The 22,014-nt window shown below is 44.6% G+C and overlaps 1 protein-coding gene across 1 annotated transcript in view; it reads right to left on the bottom strand.

Moving 5' to 3' along the window:
- Positions 1-1,642: 1,642 nt before the first annotated feature.
- pappab (pregnancy-associated plasma protein A, pappalysin 1b) overlaps positions 1,643-22,014 on the bottom strand; it is a 50,720-nt gene continuing 30,348 nt past the window's right edge. The window contains exons 11-22 of the mRNA XM_027003038.2: positions 18,566-18,670; positions 17,844-17,979; positions 17,144-17,357; positions 16,672-16,840; positions 11,785-11,968; positions 10,876-11,083; positions 10,597-10,765; positions 10,034-10,181; positions 9,683-9,798; positions 6,756-6,827; positions 5,452-5,550; positions 1,643-2,033 (exon numbers count right to left, since the gene is read on the bottom strand). Of these exons, the coding sequence (XP_026858839.2) occupies positions 1,929-2,033; positions 5,452-5,550; positions 6,756-6,827; positions 9,683-9,798; positions 10,034-10,181; positions 10,597-10,765; positions 10,876-11,083; positions 11,785-11,968; positions 16,672-16,840; positions 17,144-17,357; positions 17,844-17,979; positions 18,566-18,670 (1,725 nt within the window). The 3' untranslated portion in view covers positions 1,643-1,928. The remainder of the gene's footprint in view (positions 2,034-5,451; positions 5,551-6,755; positions 6,828-9,682; positions 9,799-10,033; positions 10,182-10,596; positions 10,766-10,875; positions 11,084-11,784; positions 11,969-16,671; positions 16,841-17,143; positions 17,358-17,843; positions 17,980-18,565; positions 18,671-22,014) is intronic.

Genomic DNA, 22,014 nt, shown 5'->3' on the forward strand with positions numbered 1-22,014 from the left:
ACCAGTTTCCTAGTCCAGTCATTACGCACCCGTAGACAGTCTGTATTTTTTCTCTGCTCCAGCTTCCAGCACAGTTGACCCAAACAATAAAAAAAAACCCCCACTGAATATCTGGTATAGTGTTGCTGAGATCTGGGACATAGCAAAAGTGTAAACTGTCTTAAGGCACCCAAGGACAGGGCTGGGAAATGCTGGTTTAAACGTGCAATGTTAAACTAATGTTTATGATCCAGAAATGCAAACATAAACCAAATTAAGATACACTACCACTTAATTTCAGGATGGCGGAAAAGAGTCAGTTTTGCATATAGAAATTCTTTTGTGCTCTCTTCAAAGGTTTACGCATTTTCCAGAAGGTTTTTGCCGTACTGACAATGCTACATGTGAGTATACTGCCACAAGTACAACTGTGTAATTCCAAATTACATTCTTAATGTCACAATAAGGTTTTTACATAAGTAGAAATGAACTGCTGGGTCCTTGGTTCTACTACTGATTAGTAACGCATAGGAATGATGATGTAATTGAGTAATGAGAGCCTGTGTTTACAGTATACCATTCTACTGCTCAAAGGCTGAGTGTAAATTCTCACGTCATTTGTGAGATTGTATAAATATGACAGGGCTATGCTAAAGAGGAGATCAAAGTTCAAATGCACCTATGCATTTTCTGTGCATACATGCAGAACAGACTTTAATCTCCAGGTGGGGAAATTGTACAACCAGCTAAGTGTCTAAGTGTGTCTGCGAGTGTTTTGCACACTTTTGTTTGGTTGATACTGCTGCATTATAGCAAGAGGTATGATGGGAGGTGTACTGGATGCAGGGTGACTTGATTCCAGACGAAACTCAATCTGCGGAGAAATTTGGGTGCTCGGCCAAAACCTCGAAGCCAGAAGCAGCAGCTGTGCTGACCCGTCTGCTTCACATCTCACTCTCCCTCCCTCACTTACTCTCTCTTTGCTGGAACTCTAATTGACTGGATCAGTATCTCTCTGAGTTGACACTTTTATCAGGCTCAGATGAATGCATCTCCCAGTCAGGTGCTGTGTTTTATTTTCCTTCAGTTTGCCACCATACCAGGCAACTGGCCTCTTCCAGTCTAGCATGGGGAGAGATTATTGGCTTAGCACCACTCCTGCAGCAAGCCTTGGTCTCAGAGGAATGTTTGTTGAACTGATCTCCCTTGTACCTTCAGCCAGTCTAAAGAGGATGCACTGTTTCCACTTTTCCTAAGACTGTTGTCACACAGTCTAAGACAAGTCTAAGACAGTCCAAGACAAAGATGTCACACAGTAAGACACCTGAAGGAATTGTGAGTATGCTGGGTGCTCATAGGGTTTATGTCACTTAGTAAATAGCCATTTCATTTTTTTGTGTTTGATTATTAATAATCAACTTTTTAAAAATCTTTTTGTTCAATATATTAATAACTGTATTTAAATTGAACAGGTATTTAAATTGATTCAGGTTTTCTCTTTGCATCCCTTTCTGATCAATTTGCAGTACATAACATGCACATAAATGTAACCTTGAGGTGAGTCAACCTTACAAATTGCAACTGAAACATAAAAGCAATAATGGTGTGAGGTCCAGACTTGTGTCCTGCTTCCATGGATGACAATTACAGTTGGTTTTGCTATTGCGCTGGTTCCTAAAACAAACAAAAAGATCTACCTCCCCTTTTTATTTGTGTCTGAACCTTGTGTATGTTGTTGCATTGTATCATATGTTTCTGGGATGCTATACTTGGTGGGTAGGCATCGTTGGATGGGGGAGAGGCGAGAATGCGCCAGTGAGCATGTCAGAGGATGGTGTGAGTGGATTGGCCCTCTTGTAAGCAGCATGGAAAGGAATGTTTGTTTGTTTGTTTGCTTTCTTGCTTGTTTGCTTGCTTGCTTGTTTGCTTGCATTCTGGTGGCCCAGGTCTCACCCTAGCAAGCGGTAGCTCAGTGTTTTGCTGTTCTCCTGGGCATTTGGGTCTCGACATGCACAGTCTTCCTGGGTGTCGCACGACGAGGGGAACGGGATCACCTGGAAAACACCCAGCATCAAGGTTATGCCACCTGTGGGCAACATCTTTCCATTTCTGTAGTACCAGCTGGAGAGATCAAGATTGCAACCAACATAAGCATAAAAGTTGTGTGATAAGCAGACTTGCATGAATACAAACCAGACATTTGTCTTGTGTATTACCATACGAAATGTCACAAGGTAAGCTGGCTTTCCTAACGCTCCATCCTGCCATTTAAAACCCAGACGCTGCATCCAGACTTTACTGCAGGACACCTAAACGAATGCCTCCCTTCACTTTCAGTGCGAACAGTAGCACACTGTTTCCTGGGGCTTCCCGTGCTTCCACAGACCTGCGTGCCCTCTGCCAGCAGGTCTGAGTGTCTGAGCACACATCCCAGGGTAATGGCAGCACAGGGTCCCAGCATGGGGGAGGGGAGAAGCCGCATATATGGGCACTGAGGAACAAGGGCTCTCTTGTGCAGAGAGCGGCAGAGGGAGGAATGGCCTCTCGTTGCCCTGCGAAACACCCAGGGCTTCCCTCTTGGTGTCCCCATACACCACGGGGGATTTTCCCAGCTATAAATCCAGCCCATTCATGATGGCCATAAGCAGAGACTGAGAGCATTCCCCCATAGTCATGCTACTCATTTCGCCTGTGTGCAAGCGCAAAAATGTTTTTGTTGCCCTCAGGCATCTTCAGAAATTGGGGTGGGGGTGGGGGTGGGGGTGAGGAGGGGGTTGGGGGGCAAGAAAACAAACACAAACTGTGGAGACCAAAAATCCATTACACATTCTCTCCAGGTCCAGCGTCCGATTCAAAGGCGTAAGTATCTGAAATGAATAGCGAGATATATTTGACTGAGAAAAAATGTAACCTTCTATTGTATAAGAAGCCATGGTTTGAGGAAAAAAAAAAGAAAAATGAATCATTCCATATCAAAAACGATCCTCTTTCAACTCGCTGTCACAAACTAATGTACTATATTCTGTGAACTATAGCATTCTTTCTCATCCAGTAAAGGCATATGAAACAACTCCCAGTGCTTAGAAGCAGGACTGGCACAGAAAGGTATAATGATACTGGCTGTTTTGAGTTTGACCCATAATGTTGTGTGTTTGAGAGAAGATGACTTTGAAAGCCAAAGTCAGGTAAGACACAGGCAAGCTTGCTTCTCACCATTCCTTGTGAGTCTCCTGGACCCCAACATCTGGATAGTATAAATATCATGTGTTTCAGTCTGAAGTCTGAACACAAGCTTCAACAGTGCTGGTGAGACTTGGGTATGGAATAAGCAGAGTAAAAACAACCCCCCCCCCCCCACCCCCAAACAAAACAACAAACATACAAAAACCTTGACATTACTTACTTGTCCTTACAAATCTAAGAACCACTGGATGTTCTGACAACAACTGACCTTATTCATACTGACGTCACTCAGCCATCCAGAAGGCAGGGGGGTGTGCCTTCTGTCAACAGTCTCCATGGGAATATTGTGAGCCAACAGTCAGTTTTCAACTCAAAGCCATGACACTGGCGCAATGAATAATGATACCACTTTGACCCTTTTTTTTTTTTTTTTGATATAAGCATTATTTTACCATGATCTCAAATCAGAGGTGTATTCCTAATTCAATTGCATATATAATTATGGAATTTGCATATGGACACCATACAAACATTGTGATGTTATATCCTACATAGCTATGAGCTTTCTACAGGGTTTCACATGGGAACACATACATAGGGGCTAAGTTTGGATTATCTTAACATACATGGCTTTCTTTTACACGACCGCAGTTTAAAGGTTGCTAGATAGCTCGACTAACCCGAGAAATCTAAGCCTGATCTAAATCTAAATTCCTCGCAAACATTTCCCATTTTAATACCGTTAGGATTAGAGTGGCATTGCAGTTCTCTCTAATGCTATTTGATAATCACATAATTTGAAAGACTGTTCAGATTAGGACTGGAATTTGGGTTTGAGACAAAAATCTGGAGACAGTCTGCACCTCCCCCAACTAAAACACCTCTTTTTGGAAGCAAGGCCATGATCTCATCATGACCTCAAGTCCCGCAGAAGCGCGAGGATGCTTTGTGTCACTCTTGCCTTGCTGTCTGCAGCAAGCTCCTTCGACCAACAGCTCAGTGGGTCCAAAGAGAACAGTTATGCCCTATTGCTGGCATGTTTGGGAGGAAAAGGCCTTGGCTGACACCAGGTTTGGCACACGAATGTGCGCCGTGACATTTTGGAATCCTGGAGCGAAACACACCCATACATACACACGCACACCATCCAAAACTACAATGCAGCTGGTGAAAGATGGAGGTTGGAGTTTGGGCAAAGATATGATAGTAAACGTGTTAGATTCTCAGAAACTTGCTGCAATGTCTACCAGCATAACTTCAGTAAAAGAGCTCTCACATAATGATGGTCAAAAAACAAACAAACATACCAAACACTAACTCACTAAAAGGGAAGAAGGATTATAATCGCAATTTGCAAACCTTTGGAACTGAACAAGCTTTTTAAATTCATACCAAACGTTCACAGTGACAGGATTCTCCATTCTGTCCTTTAGCCCTATGACCATACTGTCCACTTTAATAAATCTCTAGTTAGCGTTATTTTAACTACTCAGGAAATCATGCCCTTAGCTCCCTGGTCAGAACCTTAATATTTGGCAGATGACACATTCTGTTTATTTGTTTGGGTAGTACTTAGGTGTGGCCAAGCAAATTCAGAAACTGTTTTATGTGCAGCTGTACTGAAACCTTCAGAATCTACCTCCTTATGCTAGATGTTTCACAACGATTCCACTGGGAAACGTTGTACAACAAATGCCAAATAAGCCATCTTTTCCATCTTTCTTTTTTTCTGGCTCCACATAGTGATTCAACAGCTATGTCTGCTTACAAGAAAAAGGAGCTGTAATTCTAAAGAGGTTGGACCCAAAAAACAAAAAAAACCAACAAACCCCCCCCCCTCAAAAGCAGAAAAGACCACCACCACCAACAACAACAACAACAAAATCCCCCAAAACAAAACAAAGAGAGGATCAACCAATAGAAGACAACAAATATATGAGAAATAAAACCAGCTCACTCCCCTGTGAATGTTAGTCTGCATTACATAATATTGAATCTATAGACTACAAAATAAAAGACATTCCTGACTGGGGTTATGGGTAACAAACATCTGTATCAATCGGTGGGGAGAAGTTGTAAATTGTTGATCAATTAACAACAGGTATGATGGTGGAGCAGAGAACAGAGGGTTCTAGCCATGACCGCTTGACCTTAACACATGATTTCCCCAGCTCTAGGCTTGGCCCTCCTTCCACTGCACCTAGCACTGCAAATCCAATGCTATAAACTGTAAGGTGACATTTGCAATCGATTCAGGATTCTTTCTGTTCAACAAATGCATTTGCTCACCTTTTTAGTTTTAACAGTAGAGTGACAGCAGTCTCCACCATCGTAGTTACAGAATGCTCGGTTGTTGATGGCATCACAGTAGTTATCACCCATGAAGGGCTACAGAAGGGAGAACAACAGCAGGCTTTGAAAAGTGTGTAACACTTCCTGCGGCGCATTTCTGAACGAAATGGAGCATGCATACAAGGTTTTTTAAAAAACTTATTTAATCATGAATGTGTGGCATGATGACAGAAAATCACATATACTGGGATAAACCTGTCCTCTGTAATTCCAGAGACAGAGATGGAGAGAGCATTCGCACATATACATCCAAACCACGTATAAATAGACACAGTCTAGAGTCTGTTGCAATTATGTTGCCCTGGAAAAACTGAGTTAGTATTGCCGAGCTTGTGGATGGAGGCCTCTTTTAATGGGGAAACTGAAGCCCTATTAAACTTATATGTGTCTCCTTTGAGAGTTACTACACATTTCCATCTTGACAGGCTCCAAAGGTTGCCTGGCACACCTCTGACCTTTATCCAGCTTGAAATCATCACCCAGTCCTGACCCAACTGTTTTCAGAGGACCACTAATTAATTACCCAGCCTCTGAAAGTAGGTTAGGATGTGTTAGGCTCTGAAGCATGCAATTTTGGCACAAAAGCAAAACAAATCTAAACAAACAAACAAACAAACTAACTAACTAACTAACCAACCAAATGAACAGTTGTTCAAACGGTCAGATGCTATTAGTGCTCCAAAACTGAGCAGCCTTCTTAAAGATGATTTGTTGGAGGGTTTCTTAAATCATGGAAATTGGAAATTTGATAATTGTGTAATGAGGAGAATCATTTCACCCTGGTTCTACAGCCTGTGAAAGTCAAGTCCAAGATGGGGTTTGTAGGCCCCTCTAAAACACCAAGGAAAAACAAATCGCCCTCGTCTAAATAAAACAGAGTTGTCTGCAAACGCCCCCATCAGCTTCTCTTCATCCCTGCTAAAGTCAACTCACACCGGGCTGGGGTTCGGTCATGGCGCATAACAAAAAGGGAAGACCCCAACCACCAACTGCACATTTATTTATGTGCTGGACTTCAATACAATGTGGCGAGGTTGGTAAAAACAAGGGTTCCAAGTCAGACTCTGGAAAACCATCACTTAACCACGCACATCTATAGGATAGGGTTGAGGATAAGATGACATTTTTAGTTTGATAAAAAATAAAAGCGAAGTACTGGTACTGTTTAGGTATTTCTGAGTTCAAGTGAACTATTCATGCAATCTGAAAATATCACAAAAATAACAGTAAATAAGCCTTACCTCACAACCTTTAATGCAATGGAGAGTCCCAGGGCTGGGATGCCAGTTCAGTCCAATTGTGCATACAATACTCTGCAAAAGAGACACCAAGACAAAGGCTGAGGTATTATTTTTAGTTTAGAAATCCAACCATTCACGTGACGAGTTTATATGAGCTGGTATTTGTGGCTAAAAAGGAATTCATGGATACAAATTCCAGGCTGAGAACATTTCATGGAACTAAACACGAAAGTATTCATGACCATGTCTTTTGGTAGATTTCTATCCAAGCACAGGAAAGCGCAAACAAACAAAAACTCCTTTTGCTTACAGAATTTTTTTGTTTTTTTTGTTGGGAGTCATGGTGAATGCATTATAGAAGAGGGGTTGGAGGAGTACGCTCTTAAGAGCCCTGCTTAAGCAGGGGATCCGTTGAACTGGAGTAGCTGGCAGGCTGGCTGTCTGGCGGGTGAGCGCCATGGCCCGGGCTCCCGGGTTAGCCCATGTATAGAGGATGTTTGGAGAGGCAAAACGACACGCTCCGGGGGAGCTCCAAATGCCATGCGGAGGGAAAAAGGCGGAACGTAAATATAACATTTCCAAGAAAGCAAGCATTTGCCTGCCATTCCTGCATGGCTTAGGGTGGTGAGCCTTGGCCTGGGCAATCTACACACACACACACACACACATATGCTCTTACACACTTATTATTCAGTGTTACACAGAGGACCTAAGCAGCATGTTCACTCAGGGCTCATTTAAACTGTCTTCTTCCAGCCGTGTGCTTGTTTTTACAGTTTCTGGGTTGGAGAAGCACTATCTGCCTTCTATTAAATAATCTTTTATACTGTCCATATCACAGGGACATTTGCTTTCTCCCCCGTGCTTCTGAGCCTTTTTCTGAGTGCCATTGGGACATGGACATTTTCCAACACATTTGTAGCGTCTGTGTAGGGCATTAAGGGTGATTTCCTAAGAGTTTAGATTAGGTTGGTCTTTCTTTCTAAAACTCTGCTTTTCTTCATTTTTAAATTGACTTTCACTAATTTATTATGCTGATTTCTATAGTGGGTCCATCAGCACACAACCCTACAGCAGGGCCACACAGTGTGAGAAAGCGAGAGAGAGAGACAGAGAGAGAGAGAGAGAGAGAGAGAGAGAGAGAGAGAGAGAGAGAGAAAGATATATTGAGAGGAGGATAGACAGATACAGCAAGAGAGAGAAAGAGAGAGAGAGAAAAGAGAGCATGAGAAAGAGAGATGGATAGATACAGAGAGATAGAGAGAGAGTAACCATTCACACGCTCACATTCTGCCACCTCAAACTCCACTGCTGCCTGAGCTAGGCAGGCCAATCGCAATGTGAGTGAAAAATAGTCAGGCTTCTCAAAAAATCCTCCATAGCTTCTCGGAGTTGGGGACAGAAAGAAAGGCTAGAGGAAGCCAGACAACCTCTTAACCACTCACAGGCATGATGTCACCCCCAAACACCATTCAGTCTGCTAGGAATAAATCAATGACATAATAAGTAGCGGAGATGGTTATTCCTCTCGGCTTTCTTGTGATCCGTTTCTGATCAGAGCCTGGATTCTCTTGGCTTATTTGATGTTTCTGTTGATATTACATGAAATCTTGCCTTCCTCCACAAAGACTGAGAAGAATAAAGACAGGAGACCTTTCTAACCAACAAACCCCCACCACTGAGTCTAAATAATTAGTCATTTAATATAGTCTTTTTTTTTTTTTTTTTTAGGCTTAGACTAGTTTCTGTGGTTGTCTGATACACAAGGAGATAACATCGTCGCTGTGAGGAAAGCTCACACAGACACACTACGATGGGCGGAGGGGCAGACTGACTGGCAAGACGGGCTAGCAGTGCCAGTTATGGGCTTCTGCTTGTGCCACACCACTGCCAGACCCGGGCCAAGCAGCTGGACCTGCTGTTCCCGCAGGGGCTGGAGGTTCAAGGGAAGTTCAGAAGGCTGTCACGGCCCTTTCCCAAACGACCTGGGGCCACTGGGGACCACGCCTCAGTTCCAGCACAGTGGTCAGACAGTTTTGAAGGGAAATTCATTCTCAGGAAAATAACGGTTGGCGTGCCCACTCATCCGCTACACTAATCGTTTTGAGAGGTACTACGGGGTCAGGTCGGAGACTCGTAAGAAAAGAGAACATAAAAGATATGTGTCATGACTGTCTAAATGCTTGTGTTTGTGTCTGAACCATGTTTTAGGACAAAATGTAAGTTTACTGAGGTTAGGCGTCTGAAAACAGCTTCAAAAGCACTATGTTAAGAATGTGAAAAAATACCACTGTAGATGTTGGGTTTTGCTGAAATTTACTGTAATAGCTGATTGTGTGACTGGAAGCTGTATTATATATATATATATATATATATATATATATATATATATTAGGTAAGAAAAGCCCTTCTTTATTTCATACCCCCCCCCACATGAATGTGTTTATGTGTGAGAGAGAGAGAGAGAGAGAGAGAGAGAGAGAAAGTGAGAGTGTGTGGTCCAACCAAACTTTTCCAGTTCAGTCCAGTAAACAATGTGATACGTCGACTTTAGGACTGAGTGGAGTAAGCACTTACCCTTTCTATTTTAATGCTAATAAATAATGTTGTTATTAATCAAAGTAACAAAAGCACTTGTAGAATGCATTTATTTAAGGATGCGCTCATTCTTTGATGTTTATGTTAACTATGTTCTAAACTTCCATGAATTATTTCAGCGTAGTTATCTCATGCCTAGGTGTTAAACAACTGTGAAACAGTGAAGATATTTAAAGAATCTGCTTTAAATACGGTTAGGTTATATTTATCAACCATGTCTGTACAAAACATTAAGAAAAGAGGACTAAAAACGCTGACAAATACGAAGGACACAAAACACTTTCTGATATCAGCAACCAGAGTCGGAGGAAAACAGGACCTGAACGCACCTTTACTTTTGGTGGGTTTCTCCAGTGGTCTGTCATCACGGTGTCGACAGTCATGTTGTGAGCAAGGAGCACCACACTGCTGCTGCCGTCTTTGCAAGTCAGCTTACACTCCTCTCCTATTGCAAGGTCAACACATGAGATCAGCCAAAGAGGCTTGGCCAAGGCCTCCCAAGCTGAACAAATACATTTACACTAACAGATAAATCGAAATGTTGTTTTAGTTGTTTTGATGAATGCCATAAAGGCTAGACGTTCGTTTTTATCCTATCGGCTGAATCTGTTCCCCGACGTTCCTGACACAAGGTTGAGCCTGAGCTCAGCCCGAGGTGAAGTGTGCGTGGTGGTACGGACCGATGGCGTGCTCTCCAGCGCAGTCACTGGTGATGCTGGGGTTCAGGTTTTGAGGGAAGCGGCACTGGCCTTTCAGGTCGGGACAGAGGCGGAAAGAGCCAGTCCAGTTCCCGTCCTTCCTACAACGGATCGCACTTGTAAAGTCCACCTGGGGGGGAGGGGGGAAGGAAAGATCCGTTCTGAAAAATCAGCTTCTTAAAAGAAGAATAGTGAAAGAATTGTGTTTGACATCAGTGAAGACAATGCTTGGATGACTAGTTCACAATTATCATTAGACTAATGAAAACATAAGGTCTGACTGACTTTTGTTACAATTTTGGCAGGGATGTTGATGTAATGAGTAGTAGTCACAGACTGAGATGCCCTACACAAACTCTTCTATTATAACACGAAATGAGAAGAAAGAGAGAAATGTAGGATGGCTGAGAATGACAAGAAGTGAATGAAGTGGTGTGGGCGAGGCACTGGCTGTGAGGAATGTTGGATGTCAGATGGAGTTCACGACAGACTGGGAAGAGTGAGGGAAAGTGACAGACCTGTTGGCATTGGCTGCGTGCTCTCACCGTGTGGTTGGGGGCAGGGCAGGTCAGCCAGCACTCGCTGTTGAACTGGAAGCCATTGGTGCACTGGTAGCTGCCGTGGAAAACGGGCGGAGGCGGCTGGCATGTCACGGGTATGCAGGCCACCACCTGCCAGCTTCCATCCTCCGTGCACTGCCGTGTGAATGCCCGCCTGGTATGGAATGCCGCAAAGCCACACACACACACACACACTTGAATATAAGAACAATAAGAGTCAGGTGATGTCTGGCGTGGCCCTGACTACGGCTGGTAGTGGCCTACCTTCGGGAGCTGTCTGCGCTGGGGACGTGGTAACCGGGCCTGCACTTGTACTTGCAGATGGAGCCGACCTTGAGGCCCGTGGCGTTGCAGCGGCGGGTCTGCAGCATGGCGTGAGGCACGGCGGGAGGGGCGGGGCAGCGCAGCTCACACAGGGCCTCGGGGAAGGACCACATTCCGTCCTCCATACACCTCAGCACGTTGTTGTTGCCTATGGGAGGTCAGACGTGCAGGGAATTGTGGGAAAGTAAAGGTTTCTGCTTCTTACACCTCACTGTTTCGATGCTTGGACTACTGAGCCAAAGCCAGATGAATTGCGGAATAGTGTTTGCGAACTGCAATGGTCACTGCGCATATTTACTCATGACAGTGTGGGATTAGGTGGCAATGCATTAATAATAAACTATTCCTTTAGTCATCCAAGGAAGCATTTTAAAAGGCTTCTTGAGAACCTCTCATTTAACTGAAATGAAACTCTCACTCACAGCTCACTCACACACCCAAAAACATTTGATATGCAGCGTCAAAGGTGTTAAGATGATAAAAGACGAGGGGTGGATATTAAGCATGAATCATCTTCTCTAAATCGGGATAGAGATCACTCTCAAGGCAAAAGCAGAGCATGCTAACAAAGTACACAGCAACCAAGTACCCACTACAACAGGCCCTTATCCTCAAATCTGCTAAATTACAGAGACAATTCACCAAGACTTTGGTGTCAGCACACTTACACACTGTGCTATAGAAGAAGACTCAAATTTAAGGTGAATTCAAATCCAACTTGAAGTACATTGCCATGCACCCAGGACAAGGAAAGCCATGCTCTGTGGTTAGAGGAACGTTGACTTTTAGAGGGTTGACCTCTTAACCCCTGAGGATTTTTGCTAGGGGTTCAGTCGTACCATTACCCACCTATGAGCTGTGCTGGTGGTCGGCACTGGAAAGTGCACTTCTTGCCGTAGGTGGTGCCCTCTGAGAAGTGGAAAATGGCCGGGTGCACGTGGTACTTGTCGGGCCGGCCACAATCCACGGGCTCACAGGACACCTGCTTGTTCCACTTCCCATCTGCACAGGTGAGGGTTGCACTGGAGTCCAACTGTCCAGGGTGGAAAAAAAAAAAATTTTGGAAAAAACTGACATTGGCCGAAAAAGTCAATTTTTTCTCTCCCTTTCTCTCTCTTTTTCTTACTCTTTCTGAACCTGATAAGAGATCTGTCCCGTGGCGGTTCCTGGAGCTCTAGCAACGCACGGAAAAAGAGCGAGGATAATATCTGACACGAGGGAGCGTGGAGACCTCCCCTTCCCAATAAAAAGTTATCGTGTCTGTGATTGATCTCTTGGCAAGAGGGAACAGGGGGCAGCAGTCGTTGTGCAGGCTGACGCCGTAATAAACGACGCGGCCGCAGCGTATAAAGCTGTCAGGAGCAGGAGCTGCAGGAGTCAGGGGTCATTTCGGCTGATTTAATAAGTCATTTCAGGAGCGTGGAACGCCTGTAAAGACATCAGCGGAGGGCTGTCGGAGTCGCTGGAGGGGACGATAGCCGCCAGGGCTCCTCCTGCGCGCTCTCTGCCTGTTCCCCTCCGCACGCCGTTCCCCTGCAGCGGCAAGTGCACAGTGACGTCTGTACAGCGCCGTAAACCGGTTCGCTATTGTGAAAAGACGTGGCAACATCAGGGCCAAAGGTGGTCCAGCACTGAGGAACAGTCTGCCTCCACTAGAGCTCCATTAGAGCATTAAGCCTGTTTGTACAGGCTGAGAGATGCTAGCCTGTTTGTACAGGCTCAGGGATGCTAGCCTGTTGCAAGATGCGGTAGGAGGTTTTTATTGGACCATGGCTATTTAGCATCGCAAGTTATGTGTAGGGATCCTTGTTTATATAACTCACATACATTTTTTTTTACACCTGCAGTGTACAAGCCAAAAACTATATGCACAAACTGAAGAAGGATGAAATCTAACTTGGAATGAAACATTTTTTTTGACAGTTACTGTCAAAGAAACAAAAAACCAAACTGTCAATGAATCTTTAAATAGTCAATTGAAGGGGCAATAAAATGCCTGTAAATTTAGTTGATGATTGCAAATTTAGGCCAACAAAACTAATGTGAGCTTCCCAGCTTATAAAATGTGGTTTATGGGGTTGTCCTATTCTTTTGTGTGGTATCAGGCATTCGGGAACAAGTCTTGTTTAACATGAACCATCCTTGGAGGTTTGGACTCAGGCCGTGTGTATGCTCAGGGGCCAGCCTGCTTTAGTAGAACAAAGAATAAAGCGTGCTCTCCTGTACAGATCTCTTCATTTGTTTAAGTGCCAAAAGACTGGTCATAAAAAAAGATGTCAGAGATGTTTGTTGAAACAGTTTCTGTGAAGACAAAACGTTTTTGCTGGCGAGCCATAGATTATTGTGGCAAACAGACTTTTACTCACTTCTACAAAACTAAACACTATAGAAACAGCCCTTTTGTTGTGCATTGGCCCCTCTCTCTCTCTCTCTCTCTCTCTCTCTCTCTCTCTCTCTCTCTCCGTCTATTGTTTTCACTCTATTGGCAGATTTAAGACAGAGTGGAATCCAGCAAGGCTATGTTATCCAATGCTTATCTAATGTTCCGTACCCCTCTCAGGAAACATACCAGCACCTACAACTGTGCAAGCCAGCAGGAAGCAGCTGAAATGCAATCCAGACCCAGTTACAAAACTTGCCCTTTTCTCTGCCTCTTACTCCTCTTGGACAAGGTCTCTTATTCAAAACAACTCGCCACTGGCAGGATAACACAAGCGTTCCATATTTCGTGCGGATATTTCACAAAACACTCAAACCTGCAGCAGCCGGAAGCTAACAGAGCAGAGATGCCCGAGAAAGATGCCTGATCACAAAGATTCCATCTTGCTCCTTTTCCCTCTCGGCTTTCATTGTCTGCTGACTATTCCTCACTACTGTGCAACAACTTATACAGAAAGCGTCACCGCCATGCTAACAAACTCCCCAGAAGTATGACAGAAGAGCATAAAGCAGGCATCCCCCTCCTGACCCCTGCGCTCCCTGCTCTGACTCCCTCTCCTGTTTGAAAGCCAAGCAGCAGTTCAGACGGCTGCTGTACAGTGCTGGTCCGCCACTGCAGCCCTGACACAAGCTGCATGAGCGGCGGGGGTGTCAGGAGACGTGCCGGAGAGGAGTGCCAACGAAAAGCAAACACTAACTAATACACAATGAGGGAGCTGTTTAAATACCAGACACCCTATTGCAATTCTCTCTCTCTCTCTCTCTCTCTCTCTCTCTCTCTCACACACACACACACACACACACACACACACACCTCTAGAACTAGAAATAGCTGCTCAACAGGCTGTCACAGGCTTCCTTCTCCTCTCTTTACAGAGGGATGGCTTCAGAGCAGCTAGTCACAAAAGATCGCTGGCATCCCGTCTGAGTGAGAGCGACTCTGGGAGAAGGCTGGGGTGTGGGGGGCGGCGGAGCTGAGCAGGGGTGTCTGCGTGCAAGGAGTTTCCTTCTTTTAAAAATTTACAGCTTCTGATTCCTCCTCCACTGAGAATTTAACTACCACTGACTACTGTGCCTAATTCAACACAGATGCCCCTGTTGCCTGGTGGACCTCCTTCTGCTCCCCACCCCAGCCGTTTTCTTTCTCTCACACACACACACACACACGTATACACACTCTCACATACACACACATACGCACACATGCATTCGCCCACGGACACATACATGCACCCACCTTTTAGAAAGCGGGAAAAAAGAAGAAGCAAAATAAACCTCAGACTCTCCGTTTGCCTTCTGGCTTGCTGAGATGTTGTTGTTTGTCTAATGGTGATTTCAGGACATGCTCTGCTTTCAATAACACCCTGGCAAAAACAAGCAGTGCACAGCCAGGACGCGGCAGCCGCAAACGCCGCTGCACTCGCAGCGATGTGCCACCCCAGGGGCCGGCGCTCCGAGCCCAACGGAAAGCGCTTTCGTCCAGACCTTTTCCGCTCATGCACGCACTGCCACGCTTGGCTCAGCAACGCTTCACACCGTTGTTCCTAAGCGCAAGGTTTTTGCAAACGCTCTGAGTTCCATTATAGTAAGAGGTTAATGGTGAAATGGCTAATTTCTCACTGACTGGGCCTTTCAGAAGCAGACGTTAGTGGTCCCTCGAGATGGCGGATAAGCAGTAATTGCTATGCTGGGATCAGCACTTTTCCTTTCAATGCAAGCCCATGGGCCCCTTCATATTGACGTCATCCATCAGGCCATCTCCCCTCTTCCACTCTCTTTTTCTCTCCGCTTCTCTGCTATTACCAGCAGATCCTGGCAGAGTTAGGGAGTTCCTTCAGGTGAGTTCGCAAGCAGGGCATCTGATCGAAAGGTGCCGCAAGTGTAATGCGCTACTCTCTAGCCAGCGAACAGACCTGCTTTCACACTCTGAACACGCTTACGCACAGGGCGTTTGCGCTCACGAAGGTAAAACATTGTTCATGTGTTTTCCTCGCAGTCAGACATTGTGCCACTGTGCTGAATTGTTCAAACTGGGCAATATGGTAAAGTAACAAATCTAGAGCAAGAAGTGGCGACTGTATTGTTGCCATGGCTGGAGCAGCAGACTTTATGAAAACTCTCTCACCTTACATACCCAGACCAGACATCTCCCCTGTAAGGGCCCCTACCGTCCTCCACCACTGGCCCCCAAAGCACACTACTGTTATATAAACCAAAGCCTTCAAAAAGCCAAGGAAATCTGTCTGTTGCCTCTCTCCTCTTTCCAAATGCGTAATAGCTGCTGTACGGAAGCCAAGCCTCTCAGTGGACAGCAGTCTCTGGCAACTGGCAGCCAAAACACCTACATAGAGTACTGCCCTCATGCTTGCAAAACACCGTGGATGTGGTCTTACACTTTTGCCACTCCGGCTCCACTGTTTACAGTCTTTCACTGTATTCAGCCTGCTGGATTTTTTTCTTCTTCTTTTTTTTTTGAAACAGAACCGAGGCAGGTGCAGAAGCCTGCAGCGGAACCTCTGCCCTCCGTTATACAGAGCCAGAAATACAGTCCTGTGACCGGGTCTCGACAGCCGGTCATGACCTCACAGGGTTAGCGATAGTCTAGCAGCATGCTTGATCGATGCGGGGCTCTCAGGGAGAATGACGGTGGAGGTTACCTCCACTTTTCTGATCTTGAACCTGTGCGGACAGACTCGCTGACTTCACTCTGATGCAGTTTTTTAAATCTCCAGAGCTGCTCTGCAACCAAAACGGATGCAGTGAAAACCCTCCCACGTCCACCATTTGGCACGCCCCGCGCGTTTTCCCCTTACTCCTCAATGCTGCCGAGGAGGACCTTCACTTTTATTTGAGTCACACAACCGTTCCCATGGTTTCAGGCCCCTCAAACAAAGCGGTTTCAGAAGAATGACATAAAACCAGGAAGAAGACAGCAGCAGCGTGGAGCCAGTGCACCAGGCAGCAGCTGGCGGGAGCGTTGTGGTCCTCGTCAGCAGCCTGGCTCATGGCACACAGCCCATGAGAACCACGGGATTTTACTGTCGCTTGTTCCATAAGGGCCCAGGGCACTGGGACAGGACTGCTGTGTGCAGGTGTAACATCCTGCCTGGGTGTAAGGTTGCACATGTGTACTGGCGCAATGACGTCCAGATGAAATGCTGTTTTGTAAAAAGCTGGGGCAGAACATCAGAGAAGGTGTGAGACCACAAACAGGCCCACTCACACAAACATACACACGGATGCCCACACAAACTCCTGTGCACGGATATTTCATCCCACCGTATGAGAGCGCAGCACCTGTGTTTTGATGATGATGTCATCCTGGTGGACTTTGAGGGTGTAGCCGCGGTTGCAGGTGATGGTGCAGCGTACGCCATTGAAGTAGCTCTGACTACTGCAGTTCATCACGGCGTTTTGGACCAGAGGATTCTGGCAGTCGATGGCATCACATGAGTAATGCACACAGCTGAAAAAGCATCAATGTTGACGTTAGCCAGACTTCAATGAACTGCATTTAAGAGCTTGCCTGTGGTTGCTGTAATTTCTTATAACACCAAACAAAATTAGATACATAAAAAAATCAATTCCAAGTTATGCCACTATGTTTGAATTTCACTGCAGGGACTGTGTACTGCTGTGTTTAGGTAGTAATTCAACAAATGCCTCAGTGTAATCTGATTCCTTATCCCTTAGAAGTGCCCTCAGTCCGAACCAAGCGAGATCTGACTGGTTGGTCTTTGGCTCACCTCTGCTAGTGGTAAATGCTCACCTTTTGCCCATTGGATTATAGATTTCATTGCTCTGGCAGCCGCTGATGGTGATGGGATCAAAGTACTGGAAGGAGCGCAGGCCTACACCTGAGATAGCCACCAGGGTGGAGCGGAAGCTCACCACGATGGCCCTGGTCCTGTAGAAGGCTGTGCTTAGGTCGTGACTCACAGGGATAACCAGTGGATTGTTCCGGCAACTCAGCCTCCATTCACCTGAAAGCACAGGACACATGGTCTTTTTAGCCCAGGACACATGGTCTTTTTAGCACTAGCTATTGTATAGGATGAAATGATGAATGCTTCAGAGGAAGAACTGGTGGTACCATCAGAAATATGATGCTGAAAGAACTCAAGAAGTCAGGATAGCCAAAAAATGTTCAGCCTTAGATTTTTTTGTAATGATAAATCATGTCAAGTCAACTGCACCAGTATTTAGAACATAACACTCTCATACATAGTGGTTATACATTAGGTTCACCAAACCAGGCTATTCTTTTGTACTTTTTTATATTAACACAACAGAAACATATAAGAATAAGAAAAAATTGAAAGTTTTTGCTCTAAAAGGCGCTCCTTCCGCTAAATGTCCCAAAGCTTGAGTTGTGTTCCATCGCCTCTCTGCATTTTCCATCCAGTTTTGCGCTTTTTTTCTAATTATATGTTTGTATGAAATGCATGCTGGAATGAAGCAAGGCAGACCAAGTTTGTGGATTTGCTCCTTGGTGTCCACCAGCTGGACGGTGACGTTGCCCTGGGTCTGATCACTGTAGGCCGTTCCGTCTGCGGCCAGGTGGATAATGACAGCTGCAGCTACCATGGGGTGTTCGTAGTGCGCCTGAAGAGAGTGCGAGATTACCAATGGAGATCACAAATGGAATCAAATGTTTAAACCGTGGAATCAGTACAAACAAATGTTAATACTGTAGGTCAATTAACAATGTATAGCAACCAAATTCTGAGCATTTACAGGAATGGTAATTCTAGTTATTTAGCTGGATATGGTACAGTGAGTAATTTCCTGACTACACATGCAAGTGCCCATAAGTTTGTGAACATAAGTGTTTTGTATAGTACTATTACCTTCCATTACTCTGTGTTAACCTGCATCTAATACTTTTCTAGCTGTCTAATACTTACCTGAACTCTATGCAGAATTTTTGAACACCTATACATGTATATTTATGAATGTATATTGTTTTTATACATTTGAATGTGTGTATGTGTGAAGGTCTAGAAAAAAATGTTTGCACTTATGAAGATTTAAGAATGGATGACTGTGTGGTTACTGTTCTGCTGTGTATCATGAACTACTGTGTAACTGAAGACAAAATCTTTATATGTGCAAACATAGTTGGTAAAAGCCTGATTGTAATTGTGATCCAGTCAGCTGTGTGTCAGTGACACCACTGTGTCCTGTTTACCTTTAACCTGTACTGGCCATTCCACACGTGCCCTGCCTCTTCACATGGAAACCAGGCATACTGAGATACACCATCAGAGAGGTCAAATACCTTAGACTGGCAGCTCTGGGAGCACACACACACACACACACACACACACACACACACACACACACACACCACACACATACACACACACACACACACACACACACACACACATACACACACACACACACACACACACACACACACACACACACACACCCACACACACACACACACCAAACTTCTGATGAGAACATTCTTCATAATAAATAATAGTTTTATTTCATATGGAACATCATTGTATACCATCTCAGAAAGCTTTTTTCAATCATACTTGATCAGCAGCCTATATCCACTGTCCAGCGCATTACTAACTTTTATGTGTAATAGAACAAGTAACAGAACAAGATTTCTTATTTCCAATTTTTAATTTTCAAAGTAAATTATAAACAAATTACCTTAGGGATTCTACACAATAGTAATGATGCGTGTGCCATGTCTACATGTCCCTATCAAGATGTAACATAGACCATCTGGAAACTAACAATTAAGCAGAGACCTGGCAAGGTTAGACTGCCACTTCAGATGAAACGCAAGCCAGCAGAACCAAAGGGACGGCGGGGATAGAGAGACGGTGAGACAGAGAGATGGACCTGCTGGTACTCAACGTGTGTGCCTTAGGGACTGCACACCTCTGAGGAAGCGCACAGATCAACAGGTCTGCTTGCAGAAATTAGATCTCATAAAAAGAAATTGCTAGACTCTGACCCAACAAGGATGTTTTTGAGAAGAGGGTACCATTAAGCAAGAACAGAAGGGACAATGCTACTTAAATTACCCCAAATACTTGTGGCATGCGTTAAAGCCAACAGTTTTGAATAAACACTTAAACATTCAAGTTGCAAAAACAAGTTCGACTTTAAGTTGAAGCTCTAAAAAAAAAAAAAAATCCAGTCAGTGTGACTTATCCAGCCTGCCGATTACCACGCGGGCTTAAAGGAGACCTGGAGCTATGAACCCCCTGAACCCAAATGTGGGGTGACGGCACTGAGACGCTAGGTGACACTGGAGAGCCACACGGTGCCTGAGCCCGTCGACAGCACTAATTATGCGGCATGTGCCCTGGCGTGCGGGCGCGCCTGCGTGTGTGTAACTAGAGCCCGGGAGGCCAGCAGTGGGAAGGGTCGGGACGACGTCTACTGTCCCTGCTCCGTGGATGTCACCAGTGTTTTGGTGCAGTTTCTAGGGGAGCGTTTCTTCCCCACCAGTAGTGCGAGCATGTTGGGAAGCGACTGTCTGGCCTTTGCACTGCCTTTATTTCCCCGCATGCACGCCTGTTTGTCTCGCCACTGCAGTCCTGCCACTCACAGGCACCATGGCCTCATGAGCCAGTGGGCTCGACAGTTCCAGTCGATGACAGACTGCGGTACTTGCCCCAGTGCGTGTCTCAATGGCCAAACTATAATCAAGTCTATGCCCCATTGCAGAGGTATGCTGCACCACACAGAAGATCTGAACTACTATTCGTTATTGTGACACTGCGCCATACCGTATGCTGGAAATAATGAAAAAAGCATTTACGTTCCACGTGTAATTGCTCAATCTCTTAACCTACAAGCTTATTATTCAGTTATTCATCTTAAAATATAATGTTCAGTATCTATTAGAAATTATTCATCAGCAATAATGTAACGAATATAAAATATATGTAGTGTCAAGAAATGGAGGAGCAATAAGTAATTTTTACTATGACTCTTCTTCACATTATGAAATAGCCATTAAACTGACAGCTAGTGGCCTGGATGTTTCAGAGATTCTGTGCTAAATATGTTTTAAGCATGGCTGCCTCCATATGGGGGAACCACATGAAGCATAAACTGGTTAGTTTGAGGACTATAAAGCAATTTGATTGTTCATCCCATGTGAGCTGCCTTTGATAGAAAAATGTAAAAATAAGAAATTATCACTTTCATAAATATTGTTTGCTACTTTTGTTGGTAAAAATTACTTATTGCTCCTTTAAGTCTGGAACCATCTATGGTTATTTGCAGTTTAAGAGGTTAATGTGTTCAGCAAATTTCAGCATTCAGAATTTATTTTTTGTGTAAACATGCAATGGAAATAGAAGAGGAGAAATAGAAGTATTTCAGTCATGCTTTAGTTATTTTATGACCATTTCAGTTATTTTATGGCTATTTTACGTCCATCTCTCAAAACAAAACTAACATTTGTGGGGTTGGATTGATGGTAGATCTGATGAGGCTGAAAGTATTGTATGAGCACAGGTCAGGCGGGGCAAAGAATGATTTGGGACCTCTCTTTCCCTCTCTAAATACCTCATAAAATTTCAATGAAACAGCTACAAAATTAGCAGCAATATAGAGAATTCTGATGTAATGTGAGAGAGAGCAAACGAGAGAAAGTGAGAGTGAGAGAGACAGAGTTCTGCACTTGTTCCACTGGGAGCTACACTTCATCCCCCATGGAGATCCTCTTCGGTGAAGCATATAGTAGTAACCCCCCCCCCCCACCCCACATCCTCGCATTGATTCACAAACTCCTCTGCTTTCCCCTCGGCACTGCTGCAACTCTAGATGCTTCAGCCGCACGCGGTATCAACCTAAAGATGATTACTCATCCTGTCAGCCTGCCAGCATTAATCACAGGATATGCCCGCTCCACTTAAAACCGCGAGCAGGCATTTGTCAAGCCATTTCTGTTTCCATTCGTTTCATGGAATATTCCCATTCATTCTCTCAGACTACACCTCTTAGATGCCTCATTTTTCAAGCACAAGTATTCTGCATTACCCCGAGCCAAAATACTTGAGGTTTTGATACCACATGTCTACAGGCCATGCAAATGTGAACAAAATGGCTTTTTGTTGCCACTGACTCTTGGTTCCAGCATACAGGCCTCTGACTATGATATGAAGATGGTAATGTGCTCCTGTGCATTTGCTCTAATGGAAGAGTCAGAGAGGGGACCAGCATGCCGTAGTTCTAACGTTCATGTCCAAGGCTTATTACACGGAGTCTGGAAACCAAGAGTGAACAGAAACATACTCTGTATTTGAACATGGAGTTACTTGTAGTAATGGGAAACCTATTTTAAACATACTAAAGAGTCCCTAAAAGTATAAGGTACACATACCCTCCCCAATCAGTTTCTCAGAAAGACCTCGTTTGTACCTACTGTTACTGGCTACTTTATTAGGTGCATATACCTTATAGATGTATTGTGTGAGTGTCAGTTACAGACTGTAGACAATCTTTTGCACAATTCATCAGTCTCCCTCTATTATGCTCACTGGTCAGTTTGACCACAGGACCACTTCTGACCAGATGCCATTTGGAAGGTGGGGGAGCATTCATAACACATCGTTAACACTGACATGGAAATGACATGGTTGTGGATGTTGA

Source organism: Electrophorus electricus, chromosome 9 (genome assembly GCF_013358815.1).
Source record: "Electrophorus electricus isolate fEleEle1 chromosome 9, fEleEle1.pri, whole genome shotgun sequence".
Taxonomy (NCBI): Eukaryota; Metazoa; Chordata; class Actinopteri; order Gymnotiformes; family Gymnotidae; genus Electrophorus; species Electrophorus electricus.